The sequence below is a fragment of the Corvus hawaiiensis genome, chromosome 18 (assembly GCF_020740725.1).
Source record: "Corvus hawaiiensis isolate bCorHaw1 chromosome 18, bCorHaw1.pri.cur, whole genome shotgun sequence".
Taxonomy (NCBI): Eukaryota; Metazoa; Chordata; class Aves; order Passeriformes; family Corvidae; genus Corvus; species Corvus hawaiiensis.
This window is the reverse complement of record NC_063230.1, coordinates 10,846,630-10,864,857: the sequence shown is the minus strand read 5'-3', so window position 1 is coordinate 10,864,857 and position 18,228 is coordinate 10,846,630. Positions and strand designations below refer to the sequence as shown.

Here is an 18,228-nt window from a genome sequence, read left to right as displayed (position 1 = left end):
TTTAAACCCACTGTCTATAACTTTGTAGTGCTCCAGCATTCTGCTGTCCTTTACTTCTTCTAGTAAGTACTACGAGAAGGAAGCTCTCCTGATGGATCCTGTGGATGGACCAATTCTTGCATCTTTATTGGGTAACACTTTCCCTACTTGCTTTCCAAACCCGTGCTCCCAAAACTATGATCTGCAGATCGGGGAGGTGACCGCGGCCGTGGGATCACGGATGGCTCCCTTACATTTGGGGTGTTCCTCTCCACAGTGGGGCCCTGTGCACTGGAGTACACGAAGATGAAGACTGCTGACCACTTCTGGACAGACCCCTCTGCGGACGAGCTGGTCCAGAGGCACCGGATCCACAGCTCCCACTGCCGCCAGGACTCGCCCACCAAGCGCCCGGCGCTCTGCGTGAGTGGGGGATAAACCTCTCTGTGCTCCACCCAGAGCCACAGGATCTGGGTTCCCTTTGCTTGGAAAGGCCTGTGGAGCCCTCTGATGAGGGAAGTCTTTGAGGCAGAGGTGCTGGGAACATGGTCCGTGGAGAGCACTGGCGTGCCAGCCCCTCATGGCACTGCATCCCAGGGTCTGTGTCCCTTGGGAACATCATGTGTGAGCAGCAAGCTGAATCTGCTCTGTGCATTGCAAACAAAACTCAATCCTGGGGCTTCTCTGAGCTCGGACAGAGCCAGGAATCCCCTTAGAGCACCCTGAGGGAAAGATTTCTAGTAGTGACTCTCTCAAGTGTATAAGTGAGGAGGGAATGAGGTTCAAGAGAAGCTTTTGGGAAGCCAGAGGGTGTCTGTTCTCACCTCAGATTTGTGGGTGTGTCTCTTGCAGATTCAGAAAAGACATTCCAGTGGCAGCATGGATGACAGGCCGTCCCTGTCTGCCAGGGACTACGTGGAGTCCCTGCACCAGAATTCCCGAGCCACTCTCCTGTACGGCAAGAACAACGTCCTGGTGCAGCCGGTGAGTTCGTGCTGGGAAACCTGGGCTTTGAAACCCTGCTCTGCTCCCCAGCACCTCATTCTATCCCACATTGCTTTTGGGTGGAGAAAAGCACGTTTTTAATCTGTGAGGACAGTGAGTGGACTGTGTTTGTGGAGGTCCTGGTGATATGGATTCTCCCAGTGGGGTGGAAGAGCTCTGCTTCAGTCTGAGTAGAAACTCCTCTCCCTGCCCATTCTTTACCACAAAACTCCTTCTCCTGTCCCTTCCTGCTTTTTGCAGTCAAATAAATGAAATGCAAACTGCTTCTAGGTGGAGCTGTTAAGTTTTCCTTGCTGGGCAGTTGCTCTCAGCCCTTTTCCAAGGCAGTGAGGTGTCCTGGAGTCTCTGCTAGGAGGTTTTCCAGCAACACAGTGGGTTTCTTACTGTTTGTGACTGGGTGGGCTCAGGGGCAGCAGGCAGGGCTGTGTGAGGGGCCAGGACTGGGCTCCAGGGCTTTGTGCTTCTGGCATCTTCCAGCTCACTCTGTCCCCGTGTTTCTTTTCCCAAGAGAGATGACATGGAGGCAATCCCAGGATATCTGTCCCTTCACCAGACTGCCGACATCATGGCACTGAAGTGGACCCCCAACCAGCTGATGAACGGCTCCGTGGGGGACCTGGACTACGAGAAGAGGTGACTGGCTCTGAGTATGCCAGGGCAGGGGGGGAAAAGTTCCCCTGGGCCAGAGTTTGGATGGATGATTGGCAAAGCCATCAGTGTTTTCCCAGAGCAAAATCACCATCCTTGAGCCTAGAATGGGAAGGAGGCTGGGAGAGGGTGGCAGGAGGTGGTGTGAGATGTGTCTCTGCTGGGAAGTGCTCAGTGAGGGAATGGGGCTTGTTCCAAAATGCACAGAGGGGTTTCATTAATTGCCCTGGGGGTTTTTCTGAGGGGAACGCCCTCCCCTCCCTCCCAGGACACAGTGCTCCCAGGTTTATCTTGGCTGTTGTCATCTGGGGACCTGAGGAGCTCATGGGCAGGGAAGAGAATCTGTGGGAGGGAGCAGGAGCAGCTCCCTGGGGACCAGGCTCGGTGACAGCTGTTTGGTGGTGCTGTTTTGGTGATCCTGGTGCAGGTATTCTGAGTTCCTTGGATTTATCCGAGTCCCTGGAGCTTGTTCTTCCTGAAGTCTGCTCCCTTGGCTTGGCAGGCAGTGTGGCCATGCCCTTCTCTCCTGGGGCACTGCTGGCCTTTCCTTTGCCACCTGCAATCCTTTCACAGGCCTTGCAGAATCATGCCATGTCCCAGTTTGCCTGAGAAACAAAATCCCTTTCCAGCAGCAGATGCTCCAGGAAAATGGGAGTGTTTAGGACACTGATGCTTTGACCTGGAGTCGAGATCTTCTTCAGCAAAACTTGGTCTCAGTTCTCTTCATTGTCAGTTGTAGTTTTTCGGGTTTTGTTTACCTGTGTTCTTTTCATCTCCCCTTTCTTCTTGGCCCCTGGGCTGTTCAGTTGTGCCTGGTACCCTCCCCTAAAATCTGTTTTCATCTCTACACTCCTTTTCTGAGTTCTTGTCTTGGGCATCAGCCTAAGCTCTAAAAATTTCCCAGTGTCAAGACGTGACCAAGGAAGAGAGGAGGCAGATGGCACAGTAAGTATGACTGTACAAGGAGTGACTCTTGCACACCTTCCTGTCCTTCACTGCCTTCACGAGCTGTTTTTAATGTTATTTAAGCACTATTTTTGTGAAGGCTGCTGCTGCTGCTCAGAATCTGGAAGTTTGCTTGGTTGCAAAGAAGTGGGATGTGATTGACACCCTCAGACAGCAGCTCTGGGCTCTCCAGAGGAATGAAACCCTGCCCTGTCTGGTGGCTACCAGCTCTCCAGCATGTTCTAGATTTGCTCAGACACCTCGAGGTGCCTGTGCTGAGACAGTTCTTGAACAGAAGCAGCTGAGATCAAATGTGTTGTGAGCTCTGAAAAAACCCCACAAATTGTGAGGGTTTACTTCCCCGAGCCAGGGCAGAGCAGCAGCCCAGGTTTGGACCTCACTGCACATTTCCTTAGGGCTCTGGGGCTGCTCCTGGTGGATTCTTGGGGTGCCCAGAGTAGCCAGGATCCATGGACACATTTTCTGTGTCTGGGAACAGTGTGAGGGTAGAGAAACCACCCAGGGCAGGTGGGACAGGACTGGCCCTGGCTGAGCTGAGGTGGCAGGGACAGTTCCTGCTTCTGGAGGGATGTTGTCGCTCATCAGGCTGGCATCACTGCTCTGGGATCTCATCCTTTCTGTGGCTTTGCCTGGTTCCAGGGTATCTGGAGCAGGATCTGGAGCTGCCACAAGCAGCAGTAGAGCCTCTCACATCCCTGAGGCTCACAGCTTCCCTGTCACTCTGTTCCAGCGTGTACTGGGATTATGCCATGACCATTCGCCTGGAGGAGATCGTGTATCTGCACTGTCACCAGCAAGGTAAGGCCAGAGCCGGGGCTGCTGGGGGCTGTGTCACGCTGGCACTTGATCCCTTACCTCTGGGGAGGGCACAGGGTTCTGCTTTGGCTGCAGGACAGATGCCCAGAGCTCGGGGTGATCCTAGTGCTTCTAGGAAAGTCTTTCCCCCAGCTCCTGGCTGTGGTGCTTGGCTGGGAGTGCTCCCTGCTCTGATTTCCAAGGGGGTGATCCCAGCAGGCTTTCTCCAGGGCCTGTCTTATCCTGGACTTAGAGAAGAACCCACACTAGGAAGAAAATCCTTATTTTCCATTCCCTGAGCTTTCCTGCCCTCTGCCTTTCGGCCTGTGCTGTTTCTCTCGCTGATGGGTGCGTCTGCTCTCGCTGTTGCCAACAGTGGACAGTGGTGGCACGGTTGTCCTGGTGAGCCAGGATGGCATCCAGAGGCCACCTCTGCGCTTCCCCCGTGGAGGGCACTTGCTGCAGTTCCTGTCCTGCCTGGAGAACGGCCTCCTGCCCCATGGTCAGCTGGATCCACCCCTTTGGTCACAGCGGGGAAAGGTGGGTGCCTGTTCCTGCTGGGCTTCCCATGTGGATCCTCTGCCTGGCATTAGCGGCTGCTGCGTTTTAAATGATCCCCTCCCAGAGTTAATAAGGAAAGTGGGCTTAAAATGTGGTGGTTTGGTTTAGCTCATGACCTCACCCAGCTAAAGAGACCTTCTGGAGAGCTGGGGAGGGTGGCGTGGGACAGCTGCCCATGAGGGTTTGGTTCTCTGGGCTGTACTTAGGCTGTGCCCAGCAGGGTTATGGATTCACCTGCCACTGGAAACTTGATCCAGAGGCTGATCCAGCCCAGGGAATGTGCAGACATGGCAAAGCGTGTGGGGCAGGAGCTCGGGAAGGGAGTGGTTGGGCCTGGGGTGTCTCGTGAAGGGCACGTTCTGCTCCCCCAGGGGAAGGTGTTTCCCAAACTGAGGAAGCGCAGCCCCCAGGGCTCCTCTGAGTCCGCGTCCGACAAGGAAGATGACGAAGCCACGGATTATGTTTTCAGGATCATCTACCCCGGGACACAGGCGGAGTTTGGTGAGTGCAGGGCATGCTTTGGGGGGTAGTAGGAGTCGGAACACGGTGCTGGTGGGCATGGGGCAAACCAGGAGGTGGTTCCAGGGAAGGGGGCTCTGGTTGTGTCAGTGCTGCCTGATCCTAAATGTCATCGTTCCTCCCTGGGAGGGTGGGGAGGCCCTGGCTCAGGGTGCTCAGAGAAGCTGTGGCTGCTCCATCCCTGGAAGTGTCCGAGGCCAGGCTGGACGGGGCTTGGAGTAACCTGGGATAGTGGGAGGTGTCCCTGCCCATCATCTCTAAGTTCCCTTCCAAGCCCAATCATTCCATGATTCTGTGGTGTTTTTTATTCTAACCTTCCACTTGCTACTGAGTGCTTTGTTTCTGCAGCTGCCCAACAGCGTCAGTAGTCAGAAAAAACCTCTCTTACACATAATTTCAGTAAAAAGATTCACCTTGGTCACTTGGGGGCCACCTTCTGCCATCACAAGCCCCCAGGGCTGATTCTTCTCTTGCAGTCCCCAGGTTGCATTAAATCCAGTGATGTTCTGTCAAGTGTGGCTTCTGCAGCATAAAGGAGAGGTCACAGCACCCTGCTCTGGCTGCTGCCAGGCTGCACCCACCTGTCTTCAGTCCCTAACTCAAGGGAGGGGATGCTGCTGGATTCTCCAAACCAGAAATGCCTCTTAGTGTGTGGTGGTGAATGATCTGAGCCTGGCTGAAATGTCTGTACATTTGTCCTCACTCTTCTGTGAGATGCCAAGAGCGATTTTCTGACCTCTGGGGACATCATGGGTGACTTTATAAGGGGGAAAACATGAGTTTTAGGTAGAAGACTTGTGGAGTGTGTGTTAAAAAAGCTCTGAAATCTGATGGAAACCTTTTTCCTGTATTTTGGAGGCTACGAGGGAGAAACTACATCCGCTGTTACTCCTCCATAATGTCAACTGGGATTATTATTGGTTCTCCCTGCCTTCAGCTGACTAACACAATTCAGTGAGTCAGATTAAAACCTGATTGAAGCTAAACCAGCAGATAGAGATGCTCCCTTCCGTGGCTGCCTTTTGATCTACTCGTTAAAATTCCAGGCTGGGGGCCACATTTTCTGGGAAATGAACTGCTGCCATCTCCTCAGCTGGCATCATGACAGCCTGTGCTGTTCCCGTGCACCTCCCCAGCCAGGGGTGCAACTGCATCATTCTCTCTTCTCCACAGATTCTTCCTTTCTCCCCTTTTCATTTGTGCCCTTGTCCTCTCTCCGTGTCTCTAGTTGCCATTAATGGTGCTTTTCACCCATTCCTTGCACCTGTGACTGCTGGGAGAGGGAAGATCATGAAGATTCCAGCTGGAAGCAAGATGGTGGTGATCCCTAAGTGGTGTCTGAGTCTCCCTGGCACATCCCGAGCTCTCCGTGCTGCTCTGGGCACCTCTTGGCATCAGTGTAATGAGCTGTTGGTTGGGTCTGGTGCTCAGCTCGCCTGTGTTGTCACTTGGCAGGTCCTGCAGAGCTGTCCCTGTCACCACCGACTGTCACTGACCCTTCAGCTCAGTGGGAGGGGAAGGGACTTTCGTAGGAATAATTCAGTATTTTTCCTGCCAATGTCAATTATTCCTTATCCCAAGCAGGGAGAGTCAGTGAGACCACGGGAGAGTGAGGCCACTCTTGCCCAGCCAGAAGATGAAATTTCTACCACAATTTAATTTCCAAGGAGGGGTAAAAAGGATTATTCCTCATGGCCTGGGCTGTGTGTGGGTGGTACCTGAGCAGGACCTGAGGCTTTTGCAGCAGCACTTTGAGTTTAAGCAGGGATTAACAAGTGACAACATGCAGAGCTCCTGCTGTCCCTCTCAACCTCCTCATCCAAGTCTTCATCTCCTGTCTTGTGATTTGGATGCTCCCTTCTTTCCCTGAACTTTGGAGGGGATCCTTTGAGGGATGGGCCTTTTCCCTCCCAGTAATCGGCTCTTCCTGGGACAGCAGCTGATTTCAGTCCTGTTTTCTCTGCTCTCTGCAATCTGTGTTGGGTGTTGGGTTTCTGCCTTGGACAGCATGAAGCAGTTTAAGATCAGCTTTCTGAATTAGCTGGTTAATTAGCGATGGTTCTCTCTCATCAGTGCTCTTTGTTCCCTTTCCTCCCTCCTGAGCTCACCAGTGCTGTCATTCCCTGTGCTGGGTCCTACTTGGTTGCTGGAGCCTCCTTGGGAAGAGTGTGGGATGCTGCATTTGCCAATCAAAGCTCTCTATTGGGCCCCTGTAGCTCCCGGACTCCAGGCCAGTGCCAGGCTGTACCTGATGCTCCTCTCTGCCCTCCTGCAGTGCCCCAGGACCTGATGGATGCTCCAGGGGCTGTCCTGCCCCCCATGTGGCAGCCCAGCACCCGCAAATCCTCCTGCTCCTCCTGCTCCCAGAGCGGCTCCTCCGACGGGGGCCCGGCCAATGGCTGCAGCCATGAGAGGTACAGGGACAATGGGCACAGCAGAGCCAGGGCTCAGTGTCTGAGGACCACGGCAGGGTCGGTGGGATGTGCCTCAGGTGAGGCTTGTCCCTGCATCTGGGACATCTCAGCTGCTCCATGGCCTGGCAGCAGGAATTGCTGCTCTGGACCTGGGCAGCGCCCCTGGTGAATCTCTGCAGGCAAAGCTGGATCAGTGGGATCAAAGTCAGGCTGAGGGGATGCACAGGAGCATTTCTTCTCCTCACATCCCGCTGGTTTTTGTTGGCAGAGCTCCGCTGAAGCTGCTGTGTGACAACATGAAGTACCAGATCCTGTCCCGGGCCTTCTATGGATGTGAGTACTTGTCACCTCCTTGCTGCCTTGGGATGTGTGCTGGGATAAGGGATGAGATCCTGAGCTCTGCGCTGGGAGTAGTGCTGGGGCAGCTGGCAGTGGTCAGGGGAACTGGGACCAGTCTGCTGCACGTGCTCAGGGTGGGGAGCAAACAGCTGCCCTCTGACCCTCAGCCTGGAGCCCCGAGAGCAGCAGCACTGGGGGTACAGCATGAGGGACCTGTCCCAGTAGATTCCCTACTCTGAGGGCTGGGTATGGCTGCAGGGGGTCTCCCCCAGGGACCAGCCTCACCAGAGCTTTCTCCTGCTCTTCATCCTCGTTTTCCCCGGAGTTCCACAGCTGAAGGTGTGGTGTTCCTGCTGCAGGGCTGGCCTATTGCAGACACCTGTCCACGGTGAGAACCCACCTGTCGGCGCTGGTGAACCACAACATCGTGTCCCCCGACGTCCCCTGCAGCGCCAGCGCGGGGCTCACCGTGGACATCTGGCACAGATACCTGCAGGACAGCTCGGTAGGGCCATGCCCTGGGGACACACCGGCTCTGCTGGGCTCAGGGAGCCCAGGGCAGTGGCACTGAAGTGGGTGTAGCATGGGGAGGTGGTCAAACACGTCAACAAGTTCCTCAAGGAGGGAAGTCAGCCAGGCTGTCCCAGGCTGCACAGAGCCTGAGGCTCCTAATCCTTGGCACGTGGGAGCTGGGGAGTGAACCCTGCTCTCCTTAAAGTGCTTCTGCTCAGAGCCTGCCTGCAGCAGTGTCTGTCACCCAGGTTCTGCTGTCCCGAGTGGGCTCCTGATGTGCTGCCAGGTCAGAGGCACAGCAGTGGCCCTCAGTGACTTTTGTGGGCCACTCTCTGGTATGGGGAGCTGAAATGCCCACCCACAGCAGCCTCTGGCTCTACTTAAGCCCAGGCAGGGCTCTGAGGGATCATCTATAGCAGATGGGCAGCAGGGCTGGGGGTGGTCGGGGTGGTGAAGGGTGGCACAGCCAGGCTGGGGACACTTTCACATCCAATGTACTGGCTGTGTCCCTGACCCCAGGCTCTTCCCACAGAGTTACGAGGACCAGGAGCTGCTGCGGTTGATCTACTATGGCGGGATCCAGCACGAGATCAGGAAGGCTGTGTGGCCCTTCCTGCTGGGCCATTACCAGTTTGGGATGACGGAGGCAGAGAGGAAGGAGGTTGGTGAGGGTGTGCTGCCAGCTCAGCAGCCCAGTGTGTTCACTGGTGTGCCCTGGTGCTGCCCAGTGGAAGGGGCTGTTTGCAGAGCCCACCCCGTGAGCCCACTGGGCCTCATGTCCACTCTGGACTGGGCTGTAGGTAGGAGTGGGACAAACACGTGGATCAGCAGGAATTGATCGCTGGCCTGTGCAGCTCCTCATGTTCAGTGCCTTGTGCACCTTGGAAGGGCAGGGAGGAGGTGGATGGGCATTTCTCCATCCAAATTTTGGCCACATTTTGTGGGTCAGGCACTGTGCAGGGTAAGGGTGACTGTGTCCCACCCAGCCACAGTTCACACGAATGTGCACCCCCCTGTGCAGGGCTGCTTGGGGCAGAGGAGGGGCTGGTTTGGGGCTCTCCAGGGACAGCCATTCCCAGCCCCTGTCCCCCTGTGTCCCAGGCTGACGAGCAGACCCGGGCGTGCTACGAGCACACGATGGCAGAGTGGCTGGGCTGCGAGGCCATCGTCCGGCAGCGCGAGAAGGAGTCCCACGCCGCAGCCCTGGCCAAGTGCTCCTCGGGGGCCAGCCTGGACTCCCACATCCAGAGGATGATGCACAGGGACTCGACCATCAGCAACGAGGTGAGGGTGTGGGGGGCTTGGGCAGTGCCCACCTGGAGTCGGTGTGGGATGGAGACACAGGTCCTGCCCATCCTCCTTCCCTGACCGGTGCCCACCTGTGTGTCTTGTCCCTTGCTGTAGTCTGTGGAAGTGAGATACTCATGGGGCACACGAGGATTAGCTCCATGGAAGATGGTTTGAAGTAGGGGTGAGGAGGAAGACCATGTTCCTGGCACTGAGGGGCTGTGAAGCAGGACACTGGGCTTCCTGGCTCCCTTTCCCGGCATGGAAGAAGCCTCACTACACCCTCAGTGCACTGCCTCATCCATGGGGACACCCAGCACAGTGGGACTGGCTTTTAGCAATGCAGTGAGGAATGAGATCCACAGCTCAAACCAAAGGGTGTGGAGGGAAAAGCCTGTGAAAGAAAATGCAGTCCTGGGAACAGTCCAGGGAGTGTTTCTATGAGAGTTTTGTCCTTGGAGGAGAAGAGCCCAGCATGGCAGAGCATTCCCTGGCCTCAGGCTGCTGTCCCAGAGGTGAGGGGAGGTGAGCGCTGGAGACTTGATCTGCTTCCCTCTGGGAAGTTTGTGTGGGTGCTTTGGGAAAGAGATGAGCTCAGCCCCAGTCCTGCAGGCTACGTGTGTGCCCAGAGAGGGAGAGATGCAGGGAAGGCAGGTCTGAGCCAGGGCCAGGGTGGAACTGGATAATGCAGCTCTCAGGGTGAGCAGAGGCGCTGCTCCGTTGGCTGAAGCCCTGGGAATCATTCCCATCCCCTCAGCATCTCCACCGTGGCTCTTCCTTTGTACCTACATGTGCCTGTTCTGGGAACAGGCACTGGGAAGGGAGCTGGCAGAGTGAACACCAGCAAAGTTTCCCCCTTTTCCCATCTCAACCTGAAATTTCCTGTTTTAAGTGCTCCCATAGCAATGGAGGAAAACTGTCGCCCTTCCTCTCTCCACCAGAGCCCTGCCCAGCAAACACCCACAATACAAGGGTGGGGACAACTGCTGTTCTGATTGTGCTGTATTTTCTTAAAATCCTATTGTTTGTGTGTGATGTCATGGCCTCTGCTCAGTTTATGGGGAGGACTTGCTCCCATTGAGGGCTGGTTGCTCAGAGGGACCCCACGGAGCTGAGCACGGAGCTGGTGCCTGCAAAGCCCAGCCCTTCCCTCTGTGCTTCAGCTGGAAACCAGAACAGGGTGCTCGTGACTTTGAGAGGAGCTGCTTCCACTGAGCCTGGCTCAAAACATCAATATTTGTCCTTGAAGAAAAGGAAAAAAGCATGAATATGCTTGGAGGGACTGTTTTATAGCCTGACTTCATCGTTTATGTAAACTGAGCTGGGCTGAGCTGCATTGCTGCCAAATTAGGACAGAGATTTGTAGAAATTTGCACTCCAGGGAGGCAGTATGACCTCCGTGCAGGCCAGAGGAAAGCAGCTCCTTCAGACCTAACTCACAGCACTTGAACAAGTGCACTGGCCTGGGGCTTTGGCTTTGTCACCTTCCCAGCAGTGTCAGGGGCTGAAGCAGAGCACTGCTCTGGGTGATAGGGCAGCACTGATGTGACAGCAACACCCTCCATGGATCAAATATGAGAATTTACTGGATGCATTTTCTGCTTGTTCTTCACCTGCAGAAGTGCCACCTCTGCTTGAGCTCCCTCACCCCGACCCTTTTTCTTTTCTTTCTCTCTGCCCTTTTCCCTGTCCCCTACAGTCCTCGCAGAGCTGCAGCTCCGGCCGGCAGAACCACGCCCGGCTGCAGAGCGACTCCAGCTCCAGCACCCAGGTGAGCACCTTGTCCCTCCTTTCCTTGACCCCACGGCTCTGCCTGGGCTTGGGCTGACCCCTCACCACAACCAAAATGATTTCTGGCAAACAGAACCAGTGTTGGAAGAGGTAAATGAGTCCCCAACCTGCTTTGGAGCTATTAATGTCAGAACTGTGCTCTGCTTGTGGTGCTCAGTGTTCAGCTCTGCCCCGTGGCCTCGCACCTGAAGGTCTGTGGCTGCTCCCTCTGCTCATGCCCAGATGTTTTACACCTGTTGAAATTTCTGCCCAGTATATAATGCCAAGAAAAGCATAGTCCTTTGGAGCAGGGATTTATGGGCTTGGGGCTGTGCGAACGACCAAGCGCTGACTCAGATCCAGGGAGAAGAAGCTAAAGGGGGATTTTCCTTCCTCTCCACTGCTGGGAACACGGGCACTATGAGTGCACAGCTCTTGGGGACACAGTGCCTGTGTTCCCAACACTTGCTGAATGCCTGGGATGTCTTCCCACTCACCCTTTGCAGGTGTTTGAATCTGTGGATGAGGTGGAACAGACTGAAGTAGATGCTCAGCTGGAAGATGGCAAACAAAGCAAGATCCCCAATGGGACAGTTCCCAACGGCACATGTTCCCCGGATTCCGGGCACCCCTCTTCCCAAAACTTCTCCATCACATCGGGGTTCTCTGAGCGCAGCTTCAGTAACGAGGACAGTGCCCTGGAAACCACCAAATCTTCATCCAGCTCCCAGGGAAAGGCTGCTGGGTCCGATGTGCCAGCCCCACCTGACACAGATGGTGTCCAGCAGGAGAAGCTGCAAGGCCAAGACAGCCTGGAAAGTGAATTTCCCACTGGTGGAACCGTGGACTTTGTCCCTGTGGGTAAAGGCTCAGCAGGGCTCCTGCATGACAGTGACACCGTGGCCCTGACTGTGGTGGAGAGCTGGGCAGACAGCGAGGCTGAGAAGCAGAGCCTGGTGGAGAGCGAGGACAACCTCTCCGAGGAGCCGGAGATGGAGAGTCTGTACCCACAGCTGGACTCTCTGACTGTCACTGATCTGACCAGCAGTGAACCAGCTGCTCTCTCCTCCACGGGTGTCACCTACTCTGTAAGTACAGACCTGTCCGGGGGGGGTTCTTCCTGGATGCTTCACAGGACCACAGAATCCCAGAATGGTGGGAAGGGCCCTCTGGAGATCATCCAGTCCAACCCTCCTACCTGGAGCAGATGACACAGGAATGTGTCCAGGTGGGTTTGGAATGTGTCCAGGTGACACAGGAATGTGTCCAGAAAGGGAGACTCCAACACCCTCCCTGGGCAGCTGTTCCAGGGCTCTGCTACCCTCCATAGAATGAAGTTCTTCCTCACGTCAAGGTGGAGCTTGTGTTTCAGTTTATGGCCATTGCTCCTCGTCCTGTCACTGGGCACCACTGAACAGAGTCTGACACTGTCCTTTTGGTGCACAGTTTGGGATGTTTGTATGGATTGATGAGATTCCCTCTCAGTCTTCTCCAGACTGACCAGCTCCCACAGTGTCTCTTCATGACAGAGATGCTCCAGATCCCAAATAATCTCTCTGGCAGCTCCTTGTCTTTCTTGAGCTGTGGAGCCCAGAACTGAACACCACACTCCAGATTGCCTCACTGGGGATGAGTGGAGGGGCAGGATTTGCATTTGCCTGCAGTTGGGCATAGAGGGGCTCCCACCTTCCACCCAAACTCTGCCCTGTCGCTCCACTGCCCTTGCGACTCTCTCCTTGCTTTTTACTGGAAAACAAATCAACTCTGCTCTTGTTTTGGGCAGCCAGAGCTGCTGGACATGTACACAGTGAACCTGCACCGCATCGAGAAGGATGTGCAGCGCTGTGACCGCAACTACTGGTACTTCACCCCCGCCAACCTGGAGAAGCTCCGCAATGTCATGTGCAGGTGGGGGCTGTGGGGGGCTTCCCGGGATTCACCCGCAGGCTGGAGCCTCAAACTGTGTTGTGGCTACTGAGTTTTGCTCCTTGCCTTCCTCCCCCAAATCCCCTCATCATCCCAGCGCTGGGGCCACAGCTCCAAGGATGCTGCGGTTCCCAGACTGAGGTGTCTGGCTGTCCTTCCCCTGTCACTGCTGTGTCCTGGGGTTTTGGCCAAGGCAGAAGCTCCCTGGGCTGCCCAGGAACCCAGTGCAGCCCGCCTGCTTTCTGAACTACGCCTGGAAAATGTTTTAATGAGGATCAGCCCACAGTGCTAACGTAGTGTTAATGAGAGAGTGCCTGAAGCACAGGAATGGTTTGTGCCTGCCCAAAATCCCGGGAAAGAACCAGACCTGGGTGCATTTCTGAGTCCCTGTGACTCCGAGCTTGCCTAGTGACACTCACAGAGTCAGACCAGCTCCAGCTCAGCCGCTGCTGCACAGGCAGCAAAGGATAAAATACTATCACTCATCTTGCAAACATGAGGAGAAGCTGCTGTTCCATCAGTGCTGTCACTTCACCCGACAGCCAGAGCTGGAGATCTCTGCTGAGATTAGACCTTCAGCACAGCACATTTTGGAAAACCAGTGGTCCGGCTGGAAAAGATCCTTCCCTTGTGCCAGCAGCAGATCTGAGTCCTCTCTGAACACATTTTGCCTTGCTACCAAATAAGGGAAGATATCCCTGCAGGGCTGGGTGCTTCCTGGGACACTGGGACTGGGAAGGCGAGGCAGGCAGTGTCTGCAGAGAGAACCAAGAGGATGAATGGAGGGAGAAGGATAAGAATGAGAGATTAACAAATTCTATCAGTCTCTGCCCTTTAACTAATGACCCCACTGTTCTGTGCTTTCCCATTTTGCTTTTCCCTGTGCTGATTTTCCATGCAATGGCCACGGCACGGCCCTGGATTGACCCTGGATGTGGCCATAGCAGGGTGTAGATCCAGGACTGTGCCATGCATGTCCTACTTGGGAGTCACCACAAGAACTGAGTAATTTGCGGCACAGGGATAACAGAATGAACAGGTGTGATTTGCCCCAGCATCCTGGGAAGGGAGACAGGGCATGGGCAAAGGAGGTGGCAGGTGGTGGCACTCAGGTCCCAGGTCACCTCTCCCGCTCCTCTCACACAGCTACATCTGGCAGCACATTGAGATTGGCTACGTGCAGGGGATGTGTGACCTGCTGGCCCCTCTCCTGGTCATCCTGGATGATGGTGAGTGGGTGGCTCTGCTCTGCTTTCCCTGTCCCTGTGTGTGGGGGTCTGCTGAGGGGATCTACCAGGTTGGAGGTGACCCTTTGCAGTGGAGTGCTTGGAGGCATGTGGAGCGGGATCCTGTTTGTCCATGGTGCTGCCTGGCTCCCAGGAGCCCACCTTGGGGCCAGGGTGGGCTTTTGGGAAGGATGTTGCTGTAGCAGCAGCAGCAGTGCCTGTGCAGCCCAGCAGTGATGTCTCTCCTCCCTGCACAGAGGCTCTGGCTTTCAGCTGCTTCACCGAGCTGATGAAGAGGATGAATCAGAACTTCCCCCACGGAGGAGCCATGGACACCCACTTTGCCAACATGAGGTCGCTGATCCAGGTGAGGGTTCCTGGCATGGGGATGGTGGCTCCTCACACCCAAGAGGGGAAGCTGGTCCTGGAGGGGCTGAGGAGGGGTTTCAGTGCTGGGTAGCAGGAGAGACAGCAGGGGCTCTAAGGACAGCCTGGAGCAGTGTGTGCCAGGAAAGGGAGGGAGGAGCTGGTGGGAGCTGATGCAGTAGGAGAGCAGTGGGATGGAGGGAAGTAGGCAGAGGGATGGCCGGTGCCTTGTGTGTGCATTCCTGAGTTTCCTTTTGCTTTTTTTGACAGATTCTGGACTCTGAGCTCTTTGAGCTGATGCACCAGAATGGGGATTACACTCATTTCTACTTCTGCTACCGATGGTTTCTCCTGGACTTCAAGAGAGGTGTGTGCTGAGACCACCCAAGGGTGGGGCAGGGTCCGTTTCCAGGCTTCTCAGCAGCTTTAAACTTAACTTGGAATTCCTTTTCACTTTTCCCTGGTTTATGTCTGGCTGATTGTTCTGTCTAGATACACAACCTGTTGTTCCAGAGCTGCTGCTGAGCCTTTCCACGAGTGTGTCCTGGGGCCTGTGTCACCTGCTGCAGGGCAGAATATTTCTCCCTACAGATGACTGATTTACTGCTTCCAGCTGGAGCAGGTTCCTGTGGGAAGGAAGCACCCAGCATGTCTCCCCAGCGCTGCTGTGAGCTCTGAGGGTCAGGGTGGGGTGAGTGGAGTGGTAACTGCTGTTCTCTGCTCACAGAGCTGGTGTACGACGACGTCTTTGCCGTCTGGGAGACCATCTGGGCTGCTGCTCACGTGTCCTCTGCTCACTACGTGCTCTTCATAGCCCTGGCCCTGGTGGAGATGTACCGGGACATCATCCTGGAGAACAACATGGATTTCACAGACATCATCAAGTTTTTCAATGGTACAGCTCATGCTCTGTTGGGCTCAGTTTGGGGCAGCTGCTCAGGTGTGGGCAGCACGTGGCTGGCTGTGGACACATCTGGGCAATGCTGGAAATGTTGAACACACCCAGAGCTCTGAGGGGTCTGGTGGTGCTGGGATCCACCTGCCCTCCTCAGCAGTGGCCAACCTGGACGTGTTGAAGGGAGCTGGGGGTTGGGCTGTGCTTCCTGCTGCTTTCCCCATCCCAAGGGGCTGGTTAAGGATGGCTCTCCAGAGCCAGGTGTCTCTGCGAGGTTTGGTTGGGAATGTGGGCAGCAGAGCTGTAGGGGTGGGGGCTGCTCAGGTCTGACCTGTCCGGTCCCTCTGTCTGTGTTCCAGAAATGGCCGAGCGCCACAACACCAAGCAGATCCTGAAGCTGGCTCGGGACCTGGTCTATAAAGTGCAGACTCTGATCGAGAACAAATGAAGGACCCTGGGGCAGACGAGGCACACAAAGAGCCGGGACTCCCCTCCGATACTTCCTCCCTTCTCCTGTTTCTCCAAGTGCCACACCTGTGGGACTCAGGTGGTGGGACATGTGCTGCTGTGTGAGCTGGGAGTCCCCTGGGCTCAGCACAGGCCCCGGCTCAGACCTTCTGCAGTGACTCAACCAAAGATCCCTCCAGGTGTGTTCCTGTGCCGGGAGCAGGACCAGGCAGTGGCTTCCTGGCCTTGGAGGGGCAGCAGCTGCCATGGCCACCAAAACTGCCCAGGCATTGCCACATCCCAGGGCAGAGCTGGGGGAGCAGAGCTTGGTGGCACAGAGGGAAAGCTGATTCCTTGGAAAGCTGCTTCCTTGGGCAGCCCTTCCCTGTGGTGTGGGAAGGCAGCCAGCCCTGCGAGCTCGGGCAGCACAGGGATGCTGCCAGTTCTCAGCTTCCCACCAACACAACGAGGTTCTGCCAGTAATGGGGGGGACTTGGATCACAGAAACTCCTCTTTTGATCTTGTCCCTCAATGCATTGCTTCCCCTTCAGTATTTTATTTTTTTTTAGGGCGCTGTTTTCTCCCTGGGATTTTACATTGTTCCTACAGTATCTGAGCACACAAGAGCTTCATGTCTGGATGGATTCTCAGAACAGCTCCAAATTCAGCATTGGGGTTTATTTTTCAAAATCCAGCCTCTGTAATGTTCTCTGAACGCTGAGAAATCTGGTCCTGACCTCCTCTGGGAACTCCAGGCTGGCGGTTTCCTTACCTGCCTTACTTTAGCTGCTTGTGGTAGGAGTCTGGTCTCCTTGTTGATCCTCTGAGCTCCTGTGAGGGAAGGGCTCCTCAGAAGGCAAGTCAGAGCTCCTAATTATCCTGACTTTCCCTCTGACAGAGCCTGTCTGTCCATTAAGACCGGCAGCTCGAAGCTCAACAGCTCAGACAATCCCCTTGGTGCCTGGGGGTTTCCCATGTGCTTCAGGGCTGGCTGTTGAGTCCCCTAATCCCACTGAGCATCTCCAGTTAGGTCGTGGTGGACTTCTCCCACAGGCCTGTGAGAGGAAACTAGCCCAAGGTCCCTGAGTGGTCTTTGCTTTGGGAAGATGCACGTGTGTGGCCACTTTTCCTGTGGCACAGCCTGGAGCCCACTGCATGAAGTGCCTCTCCAGCTGCTGTGTCCCACACAGGCTGCCCTGCAGAGGCTTTGGAGTCATTTTTCAACTCAGGTAAAAACAATACAGGAAAAGGAGAGGGGTGGGTGGATGGAGGGCCCAGCCCAGCCGGGGAGGGCAGTGCTGGGGGCACTGGGCTGGAGCTCTCTCTCTAAGGGTACTTTCTCTCAAGTTTTGCTGCAAAAATTTGTGTTCCTCCCGGGTGCAATGTGTGCTGTGTGTGTGCTCTCCTCTGGCCCTGCTCCTGCCTTGCTGCTGGAGTGCTCCCATGGGAGGGAAAGGGGCCCTTCCTTCTCCCGTGGAACATCTGTCTGTGCTGGTTTGTGTTGGCTCGTGGCACGTGTCAGATGTTGCTGGCAGAAAAAAGGTGGTTGTCAGTCTTCACCAGAGAAAACTGCTGCTTCAAGGAAGACCTGAGGAGCGTGGTGGAGTGGTTTGCTGTTTCTGAGCAAATCAGCCATTTCTGTATACTGGGACGTGGAGGTCGCAGCTGGAAAAGGCAGTGGCACATCCTGAACCCTTTGGGGAAGGGGCTGGGGCAGGAGGAGAGCAATGGGCAGCCCTTCACTCCTCATAATCCCAACTGATGTGTACAACAATCTGGGAAATTCCCTGAAGTAGTAAAACCCTAAAAGGTGCTGGGCTGTAGTAGCATAGGAAACAAAGAGCTTGAGATCTGCCAGTTCCTGTGAGAATCTTTCATCTTTCCACCAAGCAGAGTGAAAAGCTCGTGTCCTCCCTCCTTCCCAGGCTGCTCCTGTTCCCTCAAGGTTCTAGGACAGATCTGTCACCTGTCTAGAGGCAAAGGGAAGCACTCTGTACTCCCCTTCCTGAGGGACAGGGACCCACAGGTCACCTGAAACACCACCTGACCAAGCAACGTCACTGACACGTAACCTTTCAAGCTTCATTCCTTGGTTTTTAAACAAAAACAGCCAAGAAATTCTGCACAATATTTGCTGTCTGTATTAACTGAGAGTGTCTTTGGGCCGCTCAATAGCAGTGTTTTTTGAATCATTTCTGGGGTGGGGGGGAAAGTATTTATTTATTGATTGTACCTGACTGTGTGTCCTTGTGTGCTGGCGTGTGAGTGCGCGCTGTTGTGCAAATGGAGATAGAAATTTTCAATGTTATTTACAATATCTTGTAAATGTTTACCAGAGAATCGTGTCTATATATAATATATATACAGTATAGAGAGAAAATATGTGAACTAAGTGGGTTATTTTTTGAGGGGGGAGGAGTGAGAAATCGTTTGCTTCTGAGAACTGTGTGGTTTCTATAGCACCTGTTCCATGATGTGCCAATCTGTCACTGTCCCTGTGCCGGGAGAGTTGCTCTGGTGGGGCAACAGGAAGCTCAGAGCAGAGCCAGCATCACAACCTCGGTTTGGCTTC

At 54.9% G+C, this 18,228-nt stretch overlaps 1 protein-coding gene across 3 annotated transcripts in view; it reads left to right on the top strand.

The window, feature by feature from the left end:
* Positions 1-16,791, top strand: part of SGSM1 (small G protein signaling modulator 1) — a 31,819-nt gene extending 15,028 nt beyond the window's left edge. For 2 of the 3 annotated variants that reach the window (XM_048322846.1, XM_048322847.1), the window contains 21 exons: positions 64-131; positions 257-402; positions 832-963; positions 1,493-1,617; positions 3,329-3,396; positions 3,770-3,933; positions 4,326-4,455; positions 5,702-5,872; positions 6,749-6,887; positions 7,156-7,220; positions 7,586-7,731; positions 8,272-8,400; positions 8,841-9,023; positions 10,726-10,797; positions 11,303-11,884; positions 12,580-12,704; positions 13,869-13,951; positions 14,206-14,315; positions 14,585-14,681; positions 15,042-15,209; positions 15,569-16,791. In XM_048322846.1, the coding sequence (XP_048178803.1) occupies positions 64-131; positions 257-402; positions 832-963; positions 1,493-1,617; positions 3,329-3,396; positions 3,770-3,933; positions 4,326-4,455; positions 5,702-5,872; positions 6,749-6,887; positions 7,156-7,220; positions 7,586-7,731; positions 8,272-8,400; positions 8,841-9,023; positions 10,726-10,797; positions 11,303-11,884; positions 12,580-12,704; positions 13,869-13,951; positions 14,206-14,315; positions 14,585-14,681; positions 15,042-15,209; positions 15,569-15,657 (2,992 nt within the window). In that variant the 3' untranslated portion in view covers positions 15,658-16,791. The remainder of the gene's footprint in view (positions 1-63; positions 132-256; positions 403-831; positions 964-1,492; positions 1,618-3,328; positions 3,397-3,769; positions 3,934-4,325; positions 4,456-5,701; positions 5,873-6,748; positions 6,888-7,155; positions 7,221-7,585; positions 7,732-8,271; positions 8,401-8,840; positions 9,024-10,725; positions 10,798-11,302; positions 11,885-12,579; positions 12,705-13,868; positions 13,952-14,205; positions 14,316-14,584; positions 14,682-15,041; positions 15,210-15,568) is intronic. The other variant, XM_048322848.1, reaches the window with a different exon arrangement.
* The last annotated feature ends 1,437 nt before the right edge of the window (positions 16,792-18,228 follow it).